At 41.4% G+C, this 21,739-nt stretch overlaps 1 protein-coding gene across 3 annotated transcripts in view; it reads left to right on the forward strand.

The window, feature by feature from the left end:
• The window catches only part of LOC124721219 (glutathione hydrolase 7-like), an 87,238-nt gene that overhangs the window by 11,850 nt on the left and 53,649 nt on the right, over positions 1–21,739 (forward strand). For all 3 annotated transcript variants that reach the window (XM_047246071.1, XM_047246073.1, XM_047246072.1), the window contains exons 3-4: positions 13,975–14,126; positions 16,834–17,067. In XM_047246071.1, coding sequence (XP_047102027.1) covers positions 13,975–14,126; positions 16,834–17,067 — 386 coding nt within the window. The remainder of the gene's footprint in view (positions 1–13,974; positions 14,127–16,833; positions 17,068–21,739) is intronic.

The raw sequence follows: 21,739 nt of genomic DNA on the forward strand, positions 1-21,739 counted from the left end.
TACTTTGCCACAGCTGTTGATTTCGTAAGAGCTACTTTTACATCATAATCATCCACTTTGAAACACTTCCTTAGAATAGACCAGTCAATGAGCATGAAAAAGGTGAAACTAATGCACTAATTGTGTAATTAGCTGAACTATGGTTAAAATTGAAACACTTTCTCAATTACATATTACTGCTGACATTTTTAGAATAAGCAGCTGTAGATTTACTACAGAATATATTATGCACAACACTCCTAAACTACCAAAAAGTCTAAAAAAAATCTTCACTCACACACATATACACTGAAATTGGGGTGAATGACTATTTGAATGAGGATACCAACAACGAAATTGTATGAAGCATAATTGTAGATTGCCACTGGTCTTATTTACGAAATACGTTCTTCACAGCAGTCGACTTTCAAGAATACACTATATATGTTAACACATGCATGAGTTTTGATACAGTCGACCTGAAACAATATTTAATTTTGCATAAAAATTTAGGAACTAGATTTTCTAAGTGAATTTATTGATGCATGTGATCTGACGTGTACACAAATAAAATAACATGATGAATACACAAAAAAATAACATGTGGCTCAAATTCAAAGATATAGTAGCAACAGCAATTGAGAGATTCATACCTCATAAATTGGTAAGAGATGGAACTGATCCCCCATGGTACACAAAACAGGTCTGAACGCTGTTGCAGAGGCAACGGAAAAAGCATGGGAAGTGCAGAAGAACGCGAAATCCTGGAGATTGGCTAAAATTTACAGACACATGAAATTTGGCACGGACTTCAATGCGAGATGCCTTTAAAAGGTTCCACAACAAAACATTGTCTCGAAATTTGGTAGAAAATCCGAAGAAATTCTGGTCGTATGTAAAGTACACAAGCGGCAAGACGCAGTCAATACCTTCGATGCGCAGTGCCGATGGTACTGTTACCGACGACTGTGCCGCTAAAGCGGAGTTATTGAACACAGTTTTCCGAAATTCCTTCACCAGGGAAGGCAAATGGAATATTCCAGAATTTAAAACACGAACAACTGCTAGCATGAGTTTCTTAGAAGTAGATACCTTAGGGGTTGCGAAACAACTCCAATCGCTTGATACGGGCAAGTCTTCAGGTCCAGTTTGTGTACCGATTAGGTTCCTTTCAGATTACGCTGATACAGTAGCTCCCTACTTAGCAATCATATACAACCGCTCGCTCACCGATAGATCTGTACCTACAGGTTGGAAAATTGCGCAGGTCGCACCAGTGTTTAAGAAGGGTAGTAGGAGTAATCCATCAAACTACAGACCTATATCATTGACGTCGGTTTGCAGTAGGGTTTTGGAGTATATATTGTATTCAAACATTATGAATCACCTCGAAGGGAGCGATCTATTGATATGTAATCAGCATGGTTTCAGAAAACATCGTTCTTGTGCAACACAGCTAGCTCTTTATTCGCACGAAGTAATGGCCGCTGCCAACAGGGGATCTCAAGTTGATTCCGTATTTCTAGATTTCCGGAAAGCTTTTGACACCGTTCCTCACGAGCAACTTCTAATCAAGCTGCAGGCCTATGGGTTATCGTCTCAGTTGTGCGACTGGATTCGTGATTTCCTGTCAGGAAGGTCGCAGTTCGTAGTAATAGACGACAAATCATCGAGTAAAACTGAAGTGATATCAGGTGTTCCCCAGGGAAGCGTCCTGGGACCTCTGCTGTTCCTGATCTGTATAAATGACCTGGGTGACAATCTGAGCAGTTGTCTTAGGTTGTTCACAGATGATGCTGTAATTTACTGTCTAGTAAGGTCATCCGAAGACCAGTATCAGTTGCAAAGCGATTTAGGAAAGATTGCTGTATGGTGTGGCAGGTGGCAGTTGACGCTAAATAACGAAAAGTGTGAGGTGATCCACAAGAGTTCCAAAAGAAATCCGTTGGAATTCGATTACTCGATAAATAGTACAATTCTCAAGGCTGTCAATTCAACTAAGTACCTGGGTGTAAAAATTACGAACAACTTCAGTTGGAAAGACCACATAGATAATATTGTGGGGAAGGCGAGCCAAAGGTTGCTTTTTATTGGCAGGACACTTAGAAGATGCAACAAGCCCACTAAAGAGACAGCTTACACTGCACTCATTCGTCCTCTGTTAGAATATTGCTGTGGGGTGTGGGATCCTTACCAGGTGGGATTGACGGAGGACATCGAAAGGGTACAAAAAAGGGCAGCTCGTTTTGTATTATCACGTAATAGGGGAGAGAGTGTGGCAGATATGATACACGAGTTGGGATGGAAGTCATTAAAGCAAAGACGTTTCTCGTCGCGGCGAGATCTATTTACAAAATTTCAGTCACCAACTTTCTCTTCCGAATGTGAAAATATTTTGTTGAGCCCAACCTACATAGGTAGAAATGATCATCAAAATAAAATAAGAGAAATCAGAGCTCGAACAGAAAAGTTTAGGTGTTCGTTTTTCCCGTGCGCTGTTCGGGAATGGAATGGTAGGGAGTTAGTATGATTGTGGTTTGATGAACCCTCTGCCAAGCACTTAAATGTGAATTGCAGAGTAATCATGTGGATGTAGATGTAACTTATATTTGTAAATTCATGTGTGCAGTGCACAGATCTGACACCTAGACAGTTTTGTGACATTTCCTGCATAAGCATGCCAAAGATACACACTATAGTGTCATTATATCCCTCTAAAAACTGAAAAATCATGGAGCACAAAAAAAAACAAGTTTTATGTATGCGCACTACATTGATAGCCCCCCCAGGGGATCCACAACTCTTTTGTGGATACGCGCGTAGCGAGCACGGGACCCCGAGCTAATGTGGCCTTCCTTCCTTTCCTGGCTGCATGCCTTACCTTTCCGCATCCTTCCCCATCCCCCATCTTCGCCCCCCCCCCCCCCCACCTCTGGCTCCTTCCTTCCCTTTCTCCCCCTCTGGGAGTATGGTTTGTGCCTACGTCCGAAGACGGACGCTTGTAAATGTACCGCATTCTTCGCCTTCCTTGCTTGTATGTCTTCATCCTTCTCTTTTCCTTACCTCTTCTCTTTACCCTTTTCTCCGCTGCGGCGTTTGAGAACTCTTCTTTCCTTTCCCTTTCTCTTTCTTCCTCCCTGTGCGTGTCTGAAGGCCGACCCACGCACTTCCATGCGTAGCCGGTGACGGGGTAACGCGTAATTCCCCGCCCCGGGTAGACAGGTAGGACACGTACATACCCCCTGGTAACGGCCAGGCCCAGGGAGGGGTGATTACCCGAGCTGATACCTTCCGAAAGTGCCGATTGGTCCCTCCGTCCGTTTGTCGGGAGGTGTGACCTGAGGTGTGAACAATCACCTAAGGCGGGAGTGCCCTCAGAGAGGGCCCCCACAAGGGAGGAGCGCACCATCGGAGACGCCGGTAATCATGGGGGATTCTTCCGCAATGGTTTCCTCACCTTCCACTATGTCTGCTCACAAATGTAAGTTCACTGAGTCTCAGCCACAGTCAGTTCTTCCATCGTTGCCACAGTTCCTTGTTGTTTCTCGGTCTGACAAAGGTCACGACTTCTCCACAGTCAACCCTTTCATTATTCAGAAAGGTGTCGACGCAATTGCAGGTCCTGTAAGTCTTGTTCCAGATTACGGAATGGCACCCTGTTGTTAGAAACAGTCAGTGCCCTCCAGGCACAAAAATTGCTGCGTACCTCACTACTACACACCTTCCCTGTCTGGGTGGAACCGCACCGTACTTTAAATTCCTCGCGTGGAGTCGTTTACACACACTCCCTTGATGGATTGTCCGACGAAGAAATTCAGCACTACCTGTCTGACCAGGGCGTAACGGCTGTTCATAGGGTTATGAAAAGGGTTGACACGAACATCATTCCAACCCGCACTGTCTTCTTGACATTTGACAAAGTTCAACTCCCACCGAAAATCAAAGCAGGCTATGAGATAATTTCCGTTCGCCCTTACATCCCAAACCCTACGCGTTGCTATCGGTGTCAGCGGTTCAATCACACCAGCCAATCCTGTTCCAATCCGGCCAAATGTGTTACGTGTGGCAAGGATGCCCATGAGGGTGCTTGTCCACCTCCATCCCCTCGCTGCATCAACTGTATGGGTGACCACGCTGCTTCCTCTCGAGATTGTCCCGTTTTTAAGGACGAAAAGCTCATCCAGGAAATTAGAGTGAAGGAAAAGGTGTCGACCTTTGCTGCTCGAAAATTATTCGCCAGTCGACAGCCCACCGTGCCTCAGAAAGGAAAATACAGCACTGTCCTTGCTTCTCCTCGGCCAACAAAGGAGGCGGCCACGCAGACTTGCGACCTCACCTTTAGTGCCACGGTCGTCAGATCGGCCAGCGCAAAGATCGCCCGTTCAACCTCACCCCTTTCGCCTGCCCACTCTCTTGCTCACCCTTCGTCGAGTTCTGCTAAATCTCGAGCCCAAAAGTCAGACACCAAGACTTCGAAAAAAGAGCATACTCGTGAAGAGTTTTTACGTACGGCAACTTCCCAACCATCAGTTCCTCCTTTCTCTAAACATCATACTTCCAAGAAGGCTACAAAGAAACCCAGTTCCTCTCCTTCTCCGCCAAGGCGTGTCCCATCTACAGCACCACCTGACGGAAATCGCCCTCGGCCGTCTCCTGTGTCGCCGAGGCGCACTGCTGGCGGCCGATCAACCGGCCGATCGCTGGTGGCAGGAGCTGCTCCTGACCAACGTATGGATCAGGATCTTCTGCCTTCGGCTGAATGCCATTCCATGCTGCCGGTCGCAAGCTCAGAGCAGTCGTTGAGTTGACAGCCACCTTGGTCACATTCCTCCATTTTCTGTTCACCCTATGTCCATTATCCACTGGAATATCTGCGGTATTCGAGCCAATCGGGATGAATTGTCGATCCTCTTACAATCCTACTCGCCAGTCATCTTCTGTCTTCAGGAAACAAAGCTGCGTCCCCATGACCGCTTTGTTCTCTCTCATTTTCAGTCCGTCCGATATGATCTCCCCTCTGTTGAAGGCACTCCAGCACACGGAAGACTCATGATTCTTCTCCATGAAACTCTCCATTATCACCCAATCTATTTAAACACTTCCTTCCAAGCTGTCGCCGTCCGTCTTTCCCTTTCCGGATACACGTTCTCTCTTTGTACTGTATACATTCCATCGTCCACACCAATGGCACGAGCTGATCTCCTTCATCTTCTTGGGGACTTCAATGCCCACCAGCCGCTTTGGGGATCTCCACATCCTTGTCCACGTGGCTCACTATTGCTAGACGTCTTCCACCAAGCAGATCTAGTTTGCCTCAACACTGGAGTCCCTACATTTTTGTCTGTTTCCACGACAAATTTATCTCATTTGGACCTTGCGGTCGGTACTGTTCCGCTAGCTCGGCACTTCGAATGGTTCGCCCTTGATGATACACACTCGAGTGACCACTTTCCATGTGTCCTTAGACTGCAGCCTCAACTGCTCTACATGCGCCCGCGACGCTGGAAGTTTGCCCAAACCGATTGGACACTTTTTTCGTCTCTAGCGACATTCGATGACCGTCACTTTCCCAGCGTCGACGATGAGGTCACACATATTACCGCCGTTATTCTTACAGCTGCGGAACATTCAATACCACGCACCTCCGAATTGCCCCGGCGCCCCCCAGTTCCTTGGTGGAACGAGGCATGCCGTGATGCAATACGTGAGCGGCGACGTGCTCTCCGCGTTTTCCGCCACCATCCTACTTTGGCCAACTGTATCCACTATAAGCAGTTACGAGCGCGATGCCGTCGTGTCACCCGCAATAGCAAGAAGGTAAGCTGGAAATTCTTTATTAGCTCAGTTAACACCTTCACTCCCTCCTCGGAAGTTTGGAGTCGGCTTCGACGGTTATCAGGCGCGCCTAGTTTCTCCCCGGTCTCTGGGCTCACTGTCGCGCATGACACATTAGTGGACCCCGTCGCAATTTGTAACTCGTTGGGTCATCACTTTGCTGAGATTTCGAGCTCTTGAAATTACCCGAAGAAACGTGCAGCGGAAGTGCGACCTCTTGCTTTCTCCTCTCAAAATCGCGATAGCTACATTACTGTTTTCTCCTTGCGGGAACTCCAACAAGCACTCTCTTCTTCTCGCTCCTCCGCCCCAGGACCGGATGGTATCCACGTCCAAATGTTGCTGCATTTATCAACCCATAGTCTGCGTTATCTCCTTCGCCTTTATAATCGAATTTGGACCAACAGTACTTTTCCCAGACGACGGCGGGAAGCTATCGTCGTTCCTGTTCCGAAACCTGGAAAGGACAAACATGTCCCCTCTAGCTATCGCCCCATTTCTCTCACGAGTAGTGTCTGTAAGGTTTTGGAGCGTATGGTGAATTACCGTTTAGCGTGGTGGCTGGAATCCCGCAGTCTTTTAACACCTGCCCAATGCGGATTCCGAAAGCATCGTTCTGCAGTTGACCATCTTGTTGCTCTCTCCACTTATATCATGAACAATTTTCTCCGGAAACGCCAAACGGTAGCAATATTTTTTGATCTGGAGAGAGCATACGATACCTGTTGGAGGACAGGCATCCTCCGCACACTGTTCTCTTGGGGCTTTCGAGGCCGGCTGCCCCTTTTTCTTCGCGAATTTATGGCAGAGCGCACATTTAGGGTGCGGGTGAACACTACTCTCTCCCGTACTTTCTCCCAAGAAAACGGGGTACCCCAGGGCTCCGTGCTGAGTGTTGTACTGTTTGCCATTGCCATCAATCCAATTATGGATTGTCTCCTTCCTGATGTCTCGGGCTCCCTCTTTGTGGACGATTTTGCGATCTACTACAGCTCTCAACGGACCAGCCTTCTTGAACGACGTCTTCAAGGATGTCTCGATCGCCTCCACTCTTGGAGCATCGAAACCGGCTTCCGTTTTTCTCCCAGAAAGACCGTTTGTGTTAATTTTTGGCGACGTAAGGAGTTTCTTCCGCCCTCCTTACATCTAGGTCCTGTCAACCTTCCGTTTTCAAACGTCGCTAAATTCTTGGGTCTTATGTTTGACAGAAAACTGTGCTGGTCCTCCCACGTTTCCTATCTTTCGGCTCGCTGTCTGCGATCCCTTAACACCCTCCGTGTCCTGAATGGTACCTCCTGGGGAGCGGACCGAGTGGTCCTTCTCCGCCTCTATCGCACCTTAGTGCGCTTGAAATTGGACTATGGAAGCATAGTCTACTCCTCTGCTCGGCCATCTATTCTTCGGCGTCTCGACTCTCTGCACCACCGTGGATTACGTTTAGTGTCTGGAGCTTTTTACACCAGCCCTGTGGAAAGCCTTTATGCTGAGACTGCTGAACCTCCGCTGTCCAATCGGCGGGCAGTCCTTCTGAGTCGTTATGCTAGCCATCTGTCTTCCATGCCTGCTAATCCAGCCCATGACATTTTTTTCGACACCTCCCTTGATGTAGGGTATGCAGGCCGCCCCTCCTCCCTACTACCACCGGGAGTCCGCTTCCGACAACTGCTCCATTCTCTTTCCTTCCGCCTGCCTAAAACCTTCTTGACAACTTGGGGTACAGCACCACCTTGGCTCCGTCCCCGGATCTGCCTGCTCCGTGACCTTTGTCGATTTCCCAAGGATGGTACCCCTTCACTTGTTTATCGTCAGGCATTTGCTGCTCTATGTGCACAAATGACGGACGCCACATTTATGTACACTGACGGCTCGAAAACATCGTTAGGTGTAGGGAGTGCCTATATTGTTGGCGACACCCCGAACCACTTTCGGCTTCCCGACCAGTGTTCGGTTTATAGTGCGGAGCTTTACGCTGTTCTCCAGGCTGTCCACTACATCCGCCGCCATCAGCGGATACAGTACGTTATCTGCTCAGATTCTCTCAGCTCTCTCCTCTGTCTCCAAGCTCTGTATCCTGTGCACCCTCTGGTCCACCGGATTCAGGACTGTCTGCACTTGCTCCACCTGGGGGGCGTCTCGGTGGCGTTCCTCTGGCTCCCGGGACACGTTGGTATCTGTGGAAATGAGGCGGCCGATATTGCAGCCAAGGCTGCAGTTTCTCTTCCTCGGCCAGCTATTCAATCGATTCCCTTCGCCGATCTACGGAGCGTTCTGTGTCGACGTGTTGTTCATTTATGGCACACGCATTGGTCGACACTTACCCATAATAAATCGCGGGACATGAAAGCTCTTCCTTGTGCTTGGACCTCTTCCTCCCGAACGCGTCGTCGGTAGGAGGTAATTTTAACTCGACTCCGGATAGGGCACTGTCTTTTTAGCCATCGACATCTTTTAAGCGGCGATCCTCCCCCATTCTGTCCCCACTGCTCTCAGCTGTGGACAGTAAGACACCTTTTAATTGAGTGCCCCTATTTTAATCCGTTACACACCCGTCTACATCTATCGCCTGATATATCGTCGATTTTAGCAGATGACACGCGCTCAGCCGACCGCGTTCTCAAGTTTATTAGTGCCAGTGAAATGACGTCAGTCATTTGAAGCTTTTTTTGGGGACAACCAACCCCTTTCTGTAGTGGATTTTTAAGCCTTCCTTCTGCTTTTAGTTTCTCCAATTTTATGACTTTCGTTCCCATTGCTGCTGGTTTTCAATTTCGGTTTTTTACTGTTTCCTAAGTCATGGACCGGGCGCTAATGACCATAGAAGTTTTGCGCCCTAAAACCAAAACAAAACAAAACAAAAAAATACATTGATAGCTCATTTTGAGTAATTATTTCTCAGAGAACCTAGTAGGGGCTGCTACAATGAGAAAGAAGCTGTGTTAATTTTTGTAGCAGAGAATTGCAAGTAGGAAGGAATGATAATTTCATGGTTACCTTTTGTCTTCCACATTGCAGTGCTGCAGACTTCAAAACAATCCCCACCATACTTGCAGATAACATCCCAGTTGCTGTATAAATCTGTTAGATTTCCACTAGATTTGACTACTGAAGGAACTGCTGCCTTCCTTCAAGATGAAACTTATCTATGTTTACTCCAACAATAAGGTTTGCTACTTCTGCTCTGTGAGCTCTATTGATGATCGACTGACCCCATTTGCCTCAAAGACCATTGCAGTCTTTGGGCCAGTTGAACTACCATTTTTTAAGATACTGCTCCTCATCCAGGCTTGTGAGAGGCAGAACCCAGGTTCCCAACAGAGAGCTCAGGTTGGTAGGATTAATGTTACACACATATAACAATCTAAATATTGGCCATGTTTAATCTTTTAGGCTTTTGGTGTTGGAAATTAGCAAATACAACTCTCATTTTAAAAAATTATGAATATGCAGTTGGTGGAGAAAATTAAGACCGATAGCACCTGACATGTAGTATGTTTAATTTTTGGTTAATAATATGGGCAGAAACAGATAACGTTTTGTCTTTGTTAAGGAGCAAAGAGTAAGTAATTCAGTGTCACTGAACCACTACTGTAAGTAAGGACATTGAAGCATGTACAGTTGTCCATGGTGGCAGCATATTTTGCCTTGCAATTGGAAATTCTTACAGCAAAATACAAATTCTTTGTAAACGCAGCAGCTGATATGTCTACATATTTATTACAAGTGTCTGAGGAGAGTTACAGTTTACAGCATACCAGTAGCTCTCAATAGGTTAAATCACTTGATTTTAATTGGTACATTTTCAGGCAAGAAAATCTGCCTTTCTCACAAACAACTGTGGCAGCAACAACAACCACTGTGCTAACCCACTTCCCTTCTTAAGTAGACCTCAAATGGACAGAGAGACAGGGAAATGGGTGTAAAGTGAGAATGATTGATATAAATGTTTGGTTCTGTGATATAAATAATTCATTAAATTCACAAAAAGATAGATTTGTTGGCTTTCAGAACCACAGATTTCTTGCTCAAAGGAGAAAAGAGATTTTTATTTGGGGGTGGGGGTGGGAGGGGAGATCACTCAGACTGCAGGTTAAAACACACACACACACACACACACACACACACACACACACACACACACACTTATATGAAGAGGAATGGAAACAAAAATGAAAGAGAAGGTATCAGAGACTAGGAGGACAAAGCTGTAACAATGGAGGAATAGAGTGGGAATTAAACATAGATAAACAAAATAATTCAAATAAAGTGTAATAAATAGATGGAAGGAATGTCAAGGGTGAATTAAAAAAATAAAATGAAACAAAAGTATAACAAAAAATCAATCTCAGAAGAACAGGGATTGGGAATATGATTATGTAGATTGAGTCTGGAAGTGACAGGACGAGGTGATATATTAGAGAGCAGGTTGCCATGTATGGAGTTCAGTGAAATTTTTTGCAGGGTTGAGGGCAGTAGCAGATTTTGCGTGTAATGCATCAGGCCTCAGGTCACTGGTCACTTGAGTCATATGTCAAGTGGCAATGTTGGAATTGGTCTGTGCTTAACAGAGCTACCAAGGCCCTCAATCTCTGTAAGGGGACAGATAAAAGAGAGTGACACCTTAGCACTTAATGACACCTATACTGAATTGGCGTATCATTGGATCCATAATTCTTGTAATGGAGTCAAATGTTTTAGGAAATAGAAGAATTAGGTGAGTTCATCTTCCACATTTCAACCTATCTGATGTAATAAAATTGTAGCGCTTCTGATTTCTTGAATTATGTTTATTGGGTTTACAGCATAAAAGATTAGCTATATCATTAAATTTTGTTACAGTGTACGTGTATGAACTCCACGTGAGGATGAAAATCAAAAGTGCTGCATAGCAAAAATTAAGTGTATTTGCTTGGAATATAACAGAAATGGCATTACAAATTTTCATTAAAAGGAAAATAAGACGGTAAAGTGACATTATTGCCCCATACCATAACACAGCAAACGTATGATCTTGTTTAGCTGGTAAGCATAGAAGCAATGTCTTCATTGACATTATCTGTGTCACCAGTGTTATATACACTGGAATATGAGCTCATGAGGTACTGGCACATGACTCTGCATGAAAGATTGGCTCTATTTTCTCTATATGGAAGCAGGCATGCACAACACAACCGGTGTTGGTGATTATTCCCAAACAGAGTCTTGTGATCCACATGACTTTGTTTGTCTTTTAAGATTAAACACAGTTGTATCCAATAATTGAAAGTTGCTTTCATAAAAAATTATCCAAAAAATCCATTATAAAGAAAGTAAGCCATTGGTAACTAAGGGAATTAAAATCTATGTAAGAGGAAGACAGAAATGTATGTAAAGGCCAGAGTTAAATCAAGATCTGACATTACCTGCATACTACAAAACATACTGTAGTATTTTAAGGAAAGTCATTAAAATGTCCAGATGATGATGATTGGTTTGTGGTACATTCAACTGGGCAGTCATCAGCACCCATAAAAAGTTCCACTTTTTACACAGTCCAATCTTGCCACTATCACCGAATGGTGATTGTGGTGGACAACACAAACACCCAGCCCCAGGCAGAGAAAATCTCCAACCTGGTCAGGAATCAAACTAAGGACCCCGTGATCCAGAGGCAGCAGTGCTAGCCACTAGACCACGAGCTGCAGACAAAATGTCCAGAAATATGCCTTTACTGACAGAAATAAATAATACATATAATAAGACTAAACCTGTACAGGGCATTGTCAAATGGGAGTCAGGACAGCCAGTCAGTATACAAGATGTCATAACAATTAAACTAAATGACAATGTTATGACTGATAATTCACATGTTGCAAGTACTTTGACAATCACTTTCTAAACGTAGCAGCAGATATAGGATTAAATGGACCAGGTGAAGAAGCAAGAGAATGTATTAAAAATGCCGTGCGACAAAACTTTAAGCAGCTAGAAGTGGTACCAACATCATTCACTGAAATGAATACCATTATAAAAATTCTAGAAAACAAAAGCTCTTGTGGGGTTGGTGGTATTTCAAACAGGTTTCTGAAAAGTTGTTCCAACTTAATAAATAGTGTCCTTAGTGATATATGCAATGTGTCATTGGCACAAAGAATTTTTCTAGAAAGTTTAAAATATGCAATTTTTAAACCACTTCATTAGAAAGGTGACAAGACAGACTTAAGCAATTATCATCCAATATCCTTACCGAAATCTTTTCACAAAATATTCGAAAAAGTAATGTATTCGAGAGTAGCTACACACTTAAGTGAAAATAATTTACTTGGCACTTCACAGTTTGGATTCCAGAAAAGCTGCTCGACTGAAAATGCTATTTATATATTCACTTATCAACTAGTGCAAGCCTTAAATAATAATGTATTGCCAGTTGGCATTTTTTGAGATCCATCCAAGGCCTTCAGTTGTGTAGAACATGATACTCACTTAGAAAAACTCAAGTTTTATGGAAGTGATGGCTTTACACACAGCTGGTTTGAATCATACTTCACAAACAGAATGCAAAAGGTTGTGCTGAATAATTCAGACAATGTCAGAAAAGTAGAAAATCTTAGTGACTAGGGTAAAATCACAAAGGGAGTCCCACAGGCTTCGATTTTGGGTACACTCTTATTCTTTGTATATGTGAATTACCTTCCACTTAACAAGCAAAATTGATATTTTTTGCAGACAGACTAGTGTTATAAGAAATCCCATTAAATAGAAAGCAACATAAGAGTTAGTGATATTTTACAAAGAATTATTAAGAGGTTCTCTAAAAATAGACTTTCTAAATTTTGAAAAGAGATACTACATTCAGTTCTGTACAACAAATACTCGTACCAACAATTCATGTAGCACATCAGAAGGAGTCAGTAAGTGAGGTAGAATGCTCCAAATTTTTCAGTGTACGTATTGATGAAAATTTGTAGAAGCATATTACTGAGCTTTACAAATAGTTATGTTCAACTACTTTTACTCTATGTGTAATTGCTAATCTTGGATCCAAACGTGTCAACCTCCCCACATATTTTGCATATTTCTACTCATCAATGTCTCACGCAATAATTTAATGGGGTAACATCACTCAGAAAGAAAGTGTTGATTGGACAAAAGTGAGCAATAAGAATAATATATTGTGTTCACCGATGGACGTAATGTAGGTGCCTCTTCAGGTAGCTAGGCGTTTTAACTGTGCCGTCACAATACCTATTTTCACTGATGAAATTTGTCATAAATAATCCATCACAATTTGACACTACCTACAACACTAGAGAGTTAAATGACCTTTATTACCCATTATTATAGCTGTCAATGGCTTAGAGAGGAGATCAACAAAAAGCAATACAAATTTTTGATCATTGGCCAAAGAACATAAAAATGTGTGACAGATAGTGAAGAAAGTTTTAAAGCTAATTTAAAATTATTTCTCCTGGACAACTCCTTCTATTCCATTGACAAATTTCTACTTAAAAACTGGTAGCTAGAAATAAAAGGAAAAAAATCCTTGTAGTCATATGTGTAGGAATAAAATTAATGCTAACAGTAATCATGTATAGAGATCCTGTAAACTGCCTGCTTCCACATCATTTTGATGAGAGAATCTTTCAAATGATCTGTGGGACATGTAAATAAATAACTAACTAATCAATTAATCCAGTACTAATCATGTATCGAATGTGGCCCCTGCAATGTGTTGCTGATACACTTTTGAGCAACTCTGTATTTCCTTTTTTACTTCTGTACAGCTTCCATTTACTCTGTAGATGGCCTGATCTTAGAAGAGGAGAGCTATCATCCACTGTCTACAGCCAGGTTTGTTGCTGTCAGAAACAAAAGTATTCATGTGATAAAGCACTAAAAAATATCCATTGGGATTTTTAGTCTACTGTCTGGAGTGCCACAGCAGTCCTCAAACTTTGCTCACCTTGAAGATTCATATACCTACTGACACAGATTGGTGCCTGATGAGCACTATACAGCTTAGTTATTGTGTGTAATTTTGTGTTACCAAGAAACTACGTGCCTCGTGTGTCAAAAGTGAGAGAAATATGTTCAGCATAGCAAACTTGCTAGCATAAATTTCATGTTAGTCAATAGATTTTAGTACAATAAATTCCTGTTAAGCATAGTAAAGAATGCTTACAGTTTACTCCACATGGAAGTGTTGCTACAGACAGTATAGAATGTTCTACTATTGGGACTGACATTCTGAAGAAAGGAGGAAATGCTGTGGATGCTGCCGTGGCAGCCACATTGTGCCTTGGTGTCGTCAACCTTCATGTCACGGGGCTGGGAGGGTGAGTTATCGTTTCTGGTCTTTTATGTAATTTTATAGACAAGAATAGTATAGTATTGGAAGAAACTAAGTTCTTTGACAAGGCCTTCCATTTTACCTGTTAATCAGCATTCAGGGCTACCTTCCGAGTAAGCTTTATTTGTGTACACTAGTTATTCTGGTGTTGAAGGCCTTTTGTGAAATTAGCATTTTTTTCTAAATATCGATTGAGAAGTTGTGACCCTGGTCACAAAAGCTGACAACAGCCGGGAGATTGGTGCACTGATAACATGCCCCTCCATATTCGCATCCAGTGATACGTATCGGCTGAGAATGACGCTATGGTTGGCTGGTACTGTTGGGCCATCTGAGGCCTGTTCGGATAGAGTTTGAGTTTGCAATCCTCAAAAATGTGGCTTTATGGTCTATATTAGCTGTCTAGATAATAAGCTGTAATGTAAAGAGTAAATAACCTTACTCAAGTTTTGTTTTGAGTTTTTAATTGACTGCAGTGCATCTTGTGTAGGTAAATAGTGACCAGCCCATCTTTTTATGTGAATTAAACGTTTCTGTAGTTGAAACTTCCCTGAAGATTTGAACTGAGTGCTGGACCAGGATTAAAACCTGGGGCCTTTGCCTTCGGGACCAATCACTCTACCAACTGAGCTTTCCAAGCACAACTCATCACTCACCCTCACAACTTTACTTCTGCCAGTAACTCTGTCCTACCGTCCAAACTTCACAGAAGTTCTCCTAAACATCATGTGGATATGGCACTCCTGGAAGAAAGGATATAGTACAGAAATGGCTTAGCCACAGTGTAGGGGATTGTTCCCAGAATCGGGATGCACCCTGCTACTGGAGAGAGAGAGAGAGAGAGAGAGAGAGAGTGTGTGTGTGTGTGTGTGTGTGTGTGTGTGTGTGTGTTTTTACATATTTTGTGCCATATGAATGTATTTATTAGTTCTTTTAGTGGTTCTTTTGCATCTGCAAGGTGGATAGTGCTATAAAAATGCTCTATTTGCAATGGCATTGAGTTTAAAGCACTTCAGGCTGCAAGTCTAAGTGGAAGATGAAGTTGCTAACCATTGCATACTACTCATTAAATAGAGCAGTGAGGTGCTATGGTTAAGGCACTAAACTCGCATTCAGGGATGAAGTTCCCATTCTGCCATCCATGTTTAAGATTTCTGCACTTTCTCTAAGTCAGTTGGAGTGAATACCAAGATGATCTGTATAAAAAGTTTCCTTCCCCATCCTTGCCCAATCCAAATTTATACTCATCAGTATTTAATGCATCATCAGCAGGACACAAAACCCTAATCTCCATTCCAGATAAACGTGACTGACAGATGTACTGGGGAAAAAAACTAAAGTGGCGTGTTTGTTACTAATATTGTTAGTATGTCATTTCCAAAGTGTCATCATTAGTCTATTTGCTGTTATGTCAACAATGCTCTTCAAATGATCAGAATTGCTTACATTTTACTGGTGTTTTATCATCATCATCATCATCATGATCATAATAATAATAATAACAATAATTATTATTATTATTATGCTGGCTATATTGTTGCTGTTATGTGTAATCCAGTAAGCAGCAAAAAAGAAGTCATTGGTATGAAACTTCTGTGAAGTATGCACACCACATTGTTCTTTAGTCCTAAGAAATCTGTGTTCACAGTGTAACTAGGTTATTAAATGTGTAATACAATAAAAACACTACAAGCATGTGACATTTCTGAGGAGACTGGAGGAAGAAAGAATTCTATATATTCAAATTTCCACATGTGGAACAGGTTGAAGCAGGTATGAGAAAATTGAGATAGTGATTGAACCAAAATGTGGAACATAGGGTGGGTGCTGAGAGGTGGCAAACAATTTGACTTAGTCATAAACTGATATGTAGAAAGAGTAGAAAATAACATTTATGGGGAATTAAATACCCTGTGTACTTGCAGTGTAGGGGGAAGGAACATTTTTTGTTTTTGACTGCTATACCTCGATTACAATAAAAAAGTGACAGTTGAGCATGTGACGGACGATGTTATGGGTTCATGTTAGTCAGTGTGCAGAATACAACTGCAGCAGCAACAGCAGTGTGTTTCCTTTCTGGATACATTCACATGCTACCCTTTAATGTCCAGTATAGAATTTGTTTAGCACAGCAGTGATAGTCTTAGAGGTTGTCTTATCACTTTTATGTGCACTTTCGTAACTAGTTGATGTCATTCTGTGGCATAAAATAAACACGCCACACAGAGAAACAATGCAAACAATTAAAATAAATTGCAGCTCTTACATTATTGGCTGCAAGAATTGTCTGCAGCTGAATGTGGCAACTGGCACCTAAGGTAAAAATGTGCTATGACAACAGTGAACAAAATAGAGGACATGACCAACTCTTTCTCCTATTGGTTGTTGCTGTGGTGGCTATAATATAGACTAGCTGTCATCACTTTGCTATTCTGAACCAGGCAAAGAAGTCAGATGCTTGTATACCATTGCACCCACGTCAAATGTAACTTAATAATAGTAAAGTTGTCTTATGTTAGTTGTTTCCTAAAGGTTAGCGAAAATAGTATATTTACATTACTGAAGATTTTTGTGTTATTTTCACTATTTTACGTTGAAGTTAATAAACATACATTTCGAGTAGTGCCCTTCAATTCCATCTGGTGGATATTCTTATTCTTTGTATCATGATGATTAATTTTTTCCAATTGCAGTGGTGGATTTCTGATTGTGTATGACCATCGGAAGAAGAAAGTTCTGGATGTTATAGATTTTAGAGAAACAGCACCTTCTAGCCTTTCTGAAAGTCTCTTGACAAGTAGTGAAGGTTTGAAAGCTGGGCTACTTGTTGGTGTACCTGGTTTACTGAGAGGACTCGGTTTAGTTCACAGTACGCATGGGAAACTTGCATGGTCTGAGGTTGTGCATCCATCAGCAAGAATTGCAAGGTAATTAGCAGTTTATTCCATTCCCATGTGTAAATAGGTGGTATGAGTAAACATGTCATAAGTAGCTCAAAAACGAACAAAAGTAGGACAGAAGGAGAGTGGAGTGACATAGCACAGCAAATGACAGGAGGGCATTAGTGTCAAGGCTACTGGATTGTTTGAGGAGCATTCAATTTTGGGTTCACTGCACACATCTTGGATATTTGAGAGATTTTTGTTACTTACCTATTAGCTAGTTTGTGGAAAATGAACAATTGGATACTGAATAAAACTGTGTTATCATCAGGATGTAATAATTTTTTTAAAATCCTTCAGTAGCTGATTAAATATAATTAGTACCTTTTTAAAGGTGGAATACCCATTAAATATTTAGTTCCACAAAGAATAATTTTAATAATTCTGTGAGAGAAATAAATTTTTATTTAACATCAGGAAAATTATTTCATTATTTTGAGTGAGATACATTTTAATTTGTTTCTTTCTTGCTCCACAGTACTAATAGTTTAGTACTCATAATTTTTTTCAAATGCTTTGTAAGCTAATGGTGTAAAAAGTTTTGCTGGTCACAATTCCAAAAATAGGCATAATGTTAAGTACAAGTCGGCCCACTGTATGTTTAGTAATTCTGTCATTTTGTGGCAGAATGTTGGCATAAGCAAGCAATTGTGTACAAAGCAACAGTAAAATGATTAGAATTACTCATTTATGGTTACACTCACACTTTGGTAAGTATTTGCACAACTCTCGTGTTGACAGACATAGTGAGTTTTAAATGAGGCAAAAGTGAGTTGTACCAAATGTTGATGAGAATAGTACTTACATTCTTTGTAAACAGTGTTTGAAGTAATTTACCTATTTTGCTAGCACAGGAGAGAGCTGCTCCGAACTGTTTGTGTGTCCAGCACCTTATACTGTGTCCACACTTGTGATGTAAAGCTTCCCTGTCTATGCTTCATTAATCACTACGGTAAAACAAATATTTATAAGAAAGTGCATATATTTAAAATTGACTACATCTACATGGTTACTCTGCAATTCACACTTAAGTGCCTGGCAGAGGGTTCATCGAAACATTTTCATACTACTTCTGTACCATTCCACTCGTGAATGGCATGTGGGAAAAGGAACACCTAAATCTTTCCATTCGCGCTCTGATTTCTCTTATTTTATTATGATGATCATTTCTCCCTACATAAGTGGGTGTCAACAAAATATTTTTGCATTCAGAAGAGAAAGTTGGCGATTGAAATTTCATAAATAGATCTCGCCGCAAAGAAAACCGCCTTTGTTTCAATGACTGCCACCCCATCTCGTGTATGATATCAGTGGCACTCTCACCCCTATTGCGTGATAACATGAAACGAGCTGCCCTTCTTTGCACTTTTCCAATGTCCACCGTCAATCCTACCTGGTAAAGATCCCATACCACGCAGCAATATTCCAGCAGAGGACGAACAAGTGTGATGTAGGCTGTCTCTTTAGTGGGTTTGTTGCATCTTCTAAGTGTTCTGCCAACAAAACACAGCCTTTCTTTCGCCTTCCCCACAATATTATCTATGTGGTCTTTCCAGTTTAAGTTGCTCGTAATTGTAATTCCTAGGCATTTAGTCGAATTGACAGCCCTTAGATTTGTGTGATTTATTGTATACCCAAAATTTATCGGATTTATTTTAGGACCCATGTGGATGACCTCACACTTTTGTTTAATGCCAATTTCCACTTTTCGCACCATACAGAAATTCTCTCTAGATTATTTTGTAATTGGAACTGATCGTCTGATGATTTTACTAGATGGTAAATTACAGCGTCATCTGCAATCAATCTAAGGGGGCTGCTCAGATTATGACCTAGATCATTTATGTAAATCAGGAACAGCAGAGGGCATATGACACTACCTTGCGTAACACCAGATATCACTTCTGTTCTACTCGATGATTTACCATCAATCACTATGAACTGTGACCTCTCTGAGAGGAAATCATGAATCCAGTCACACAACTGAGATGATACTCCATATGCATGCAATTTGATTAATAGTCACGTGTGAGGAACGATATCAAAAGCTTTCTGGAAATCTAGGAATGTGGAATCGATCTGAGATCCCTTGTCGACAGCACTCATTACTTTATGGGGATAAAGAGCTAGCTGTGTTGCACAAGAACAATATTTTCTGAATATGTGTTGGTTATGTATCAATAAGTCATTTTCTTCAAGGTGATTCATAATGTTAGAGTACAGTATATGCTCCAAAATCCTACTGCAAATTGAGGTCAGTGATATGGGTCTGTAATTCAATAGGTTACTCCTATTTCCTTTCTTGGATATTGGTGTGACCTGTGCTACTTTCCAGTCTTTAGGAACAGATCTTTCGTCAAGTGAGCAGTTGTATATGATTGCTAAGAAAGGCACTATTGTGTCTGCATACTCTGAAAGAAACCTGGTAGGTATACCATCTGGACCAGAAGACTTGCATTTTTTAAGTGATTTGAGTTGTTTCTCAACACCTAAGATATCTACTTTTATGTCACTCATGCTAACAGCTGTTCTGATTTCGACTTCTGGAATATTTACTTCGTCTTCTTTCGTGAAGGAATTATGGAAAACTGTATTTAGTAACTCCGCTTTAGTGGCACCATCATTGGTAACATTTCCATCGCTATAGTGCAGTGATAGTATTGACTGACTAGAGACGAAGCGACATGTTGCCAATTTTGAAATTTATTTTGTGTGTTTGAAGTCCAGGGGTGGTTAACAATTTTACGTTTTCAGTACTGTCTTCTAGCTCCATGAAGTATTATCAAAGCTGTTTTTTTACATTTTTGCCACAGAGTTTACTAATATATATTCGACAAAATTACTAGATGACCAGCCAAGATATCGTAGAAAGCAGTTTTTTTTCCAGTGCCAGTTGTCATACAGCCACATAGTATAAATATGCAAAAATAAATATTTTACTCATTTAGACATGGAAATGATTGAAAGAGACAATAACTTGAAAGGAGAAGGCTAGAAACACTCTGTCACAAGTGGATCATTTATAGCACACATGATTATTTTAAGGTGAAATGACAAGAGAAGTGATTCATCAGCAATATTTCCTGGAACTTGTATTGTGTTAAATCATCAGAAAACCAGAAGCTGTCCAGGAAATCTGGACAAGGCTATCTATTGACAATCACAATCTCTCAGTTGCAATATGTCAGCTGCAACCAAAGACATCAACTAAACTGGAGTGTGCATTGATTCTGGTAACTGTGACAGGGCACATAGTAGTGTTGCCCGAGATTTCATTAATAAGCTGTGAAAGCTTGGTTCAAAATAGAAACTTTATTTGTAAAATTAAAGCATGTTTGAAATGTAAAAACAAAAATTGTGTGTCCATCTGGTATCTTGCAAATATTGTCAGTATTGTTTGTGCTTACCTCAAACAGCAATATTGCATGAACAATAATGTATTAAGTTGTCACTGATGGCACCTGCAAGCTTCATTCTCTGTAAAGCTGCTCTCATTGTGACAAAGGTCTGTACAGAAGATCTACAACCAGTAACATGCCTCCCAAGATAATCCCAAATGTGCTCTTCTGGATCTATGTTGGGAGATTAAGCTGGGCACCCCATAGGCTGAAGTGTTTGCCTTTGAAAATATATATCCATGACACAATTCCTGTGTGGTCAGATTTTGTCATCTTGTAGGATCAAATCCTCAACTGTGATATTGGCATCAGTATGTATGTAAAAATTGTGTCATCTACAAAAGGAAAGGCATCTGGGCCTCGTTGAGATACCTGTACGATTCTGTACAGATTATGCGAAAGAACTATATCTGCTTCTAAAAACTGTTTATCATAGGTTGGTGTAGTGACAAAGGATTCCAAGTGATTGAAAAATGGTACAGGTATTTCTCATTTCTGAAAAGGTTAGTTAAACAAATGCAAATAATTATAGACTTATACTATTCATGTCATCCTGTTGTAAAATTATGGAAAGTGTTTTGTGCTTGCACCTTTTTGGAGAATGGAGGTCTGCTCTGTAAGAACCCCCACGGATTTCACTAACAGACCTGGTGAAACTCAGCTCACACTGTTGCTGATATTTGATTTATGGGTATAAAGTCATGGTCAAAGGCATAATTTTGTCTTCTGCTGCTGGAGACTTCATCAGAGACTCTAATGACTCAAAAAGCTGTTGTTGTTGTTGTTGTTGTTTGTTGTGGTCTTCAGTCCTGAGACTGGTTTGATGCAGCTCTCCATGCTACTCTATCCTGTGCAAGCTTCATCATCTCCCAGTACCTACTGCAACCTACATCCTTCTGAATCTGCTTAGTGTATTCATCTCTTAGTGTCCCTCTACGATTTTTACCCTCCACACTGCCCTCCAATACTAAATTGGTGATCCCCTGATACCTCAGAACATGTCCTACCAACCGGCCCCTTCTTCTTGTCAAGTTGTGCCACAAACTCCTCTTCTTCACAATTCTATTCAATACCTCCTCATTAGTTATGTGATCTACCCATCTAATCTTCGGCATTCTTCTATAGCACCACATTTCAAAAGCTTCTATTCTCTTCTTGTCCAAATAATTTATAGTCCACGTTTCACTTCCATACATGGCTACACTCCATAAAAATACTTTCAGAAATGACTTCCTGTCACTTAAATCTATACTCGATGT

This window comes from Schistocerca piceifrons, chromosome X (assembly GCF_021461385.2).
Source record: "Schistocerca piceifrons isolate TAMUIC-IGC-003096 chromosome X, iqSchPice1.1, whole genome shotgun sequence".
In the NCBI taxonomy this organism is placed as follows: domain Eukaryota; kingdom Metazoa; phylum Arthropoda; class Insecta; order Orthoptera; family Acrididae; genus Schistocerca; species Schistocerca piceifrons.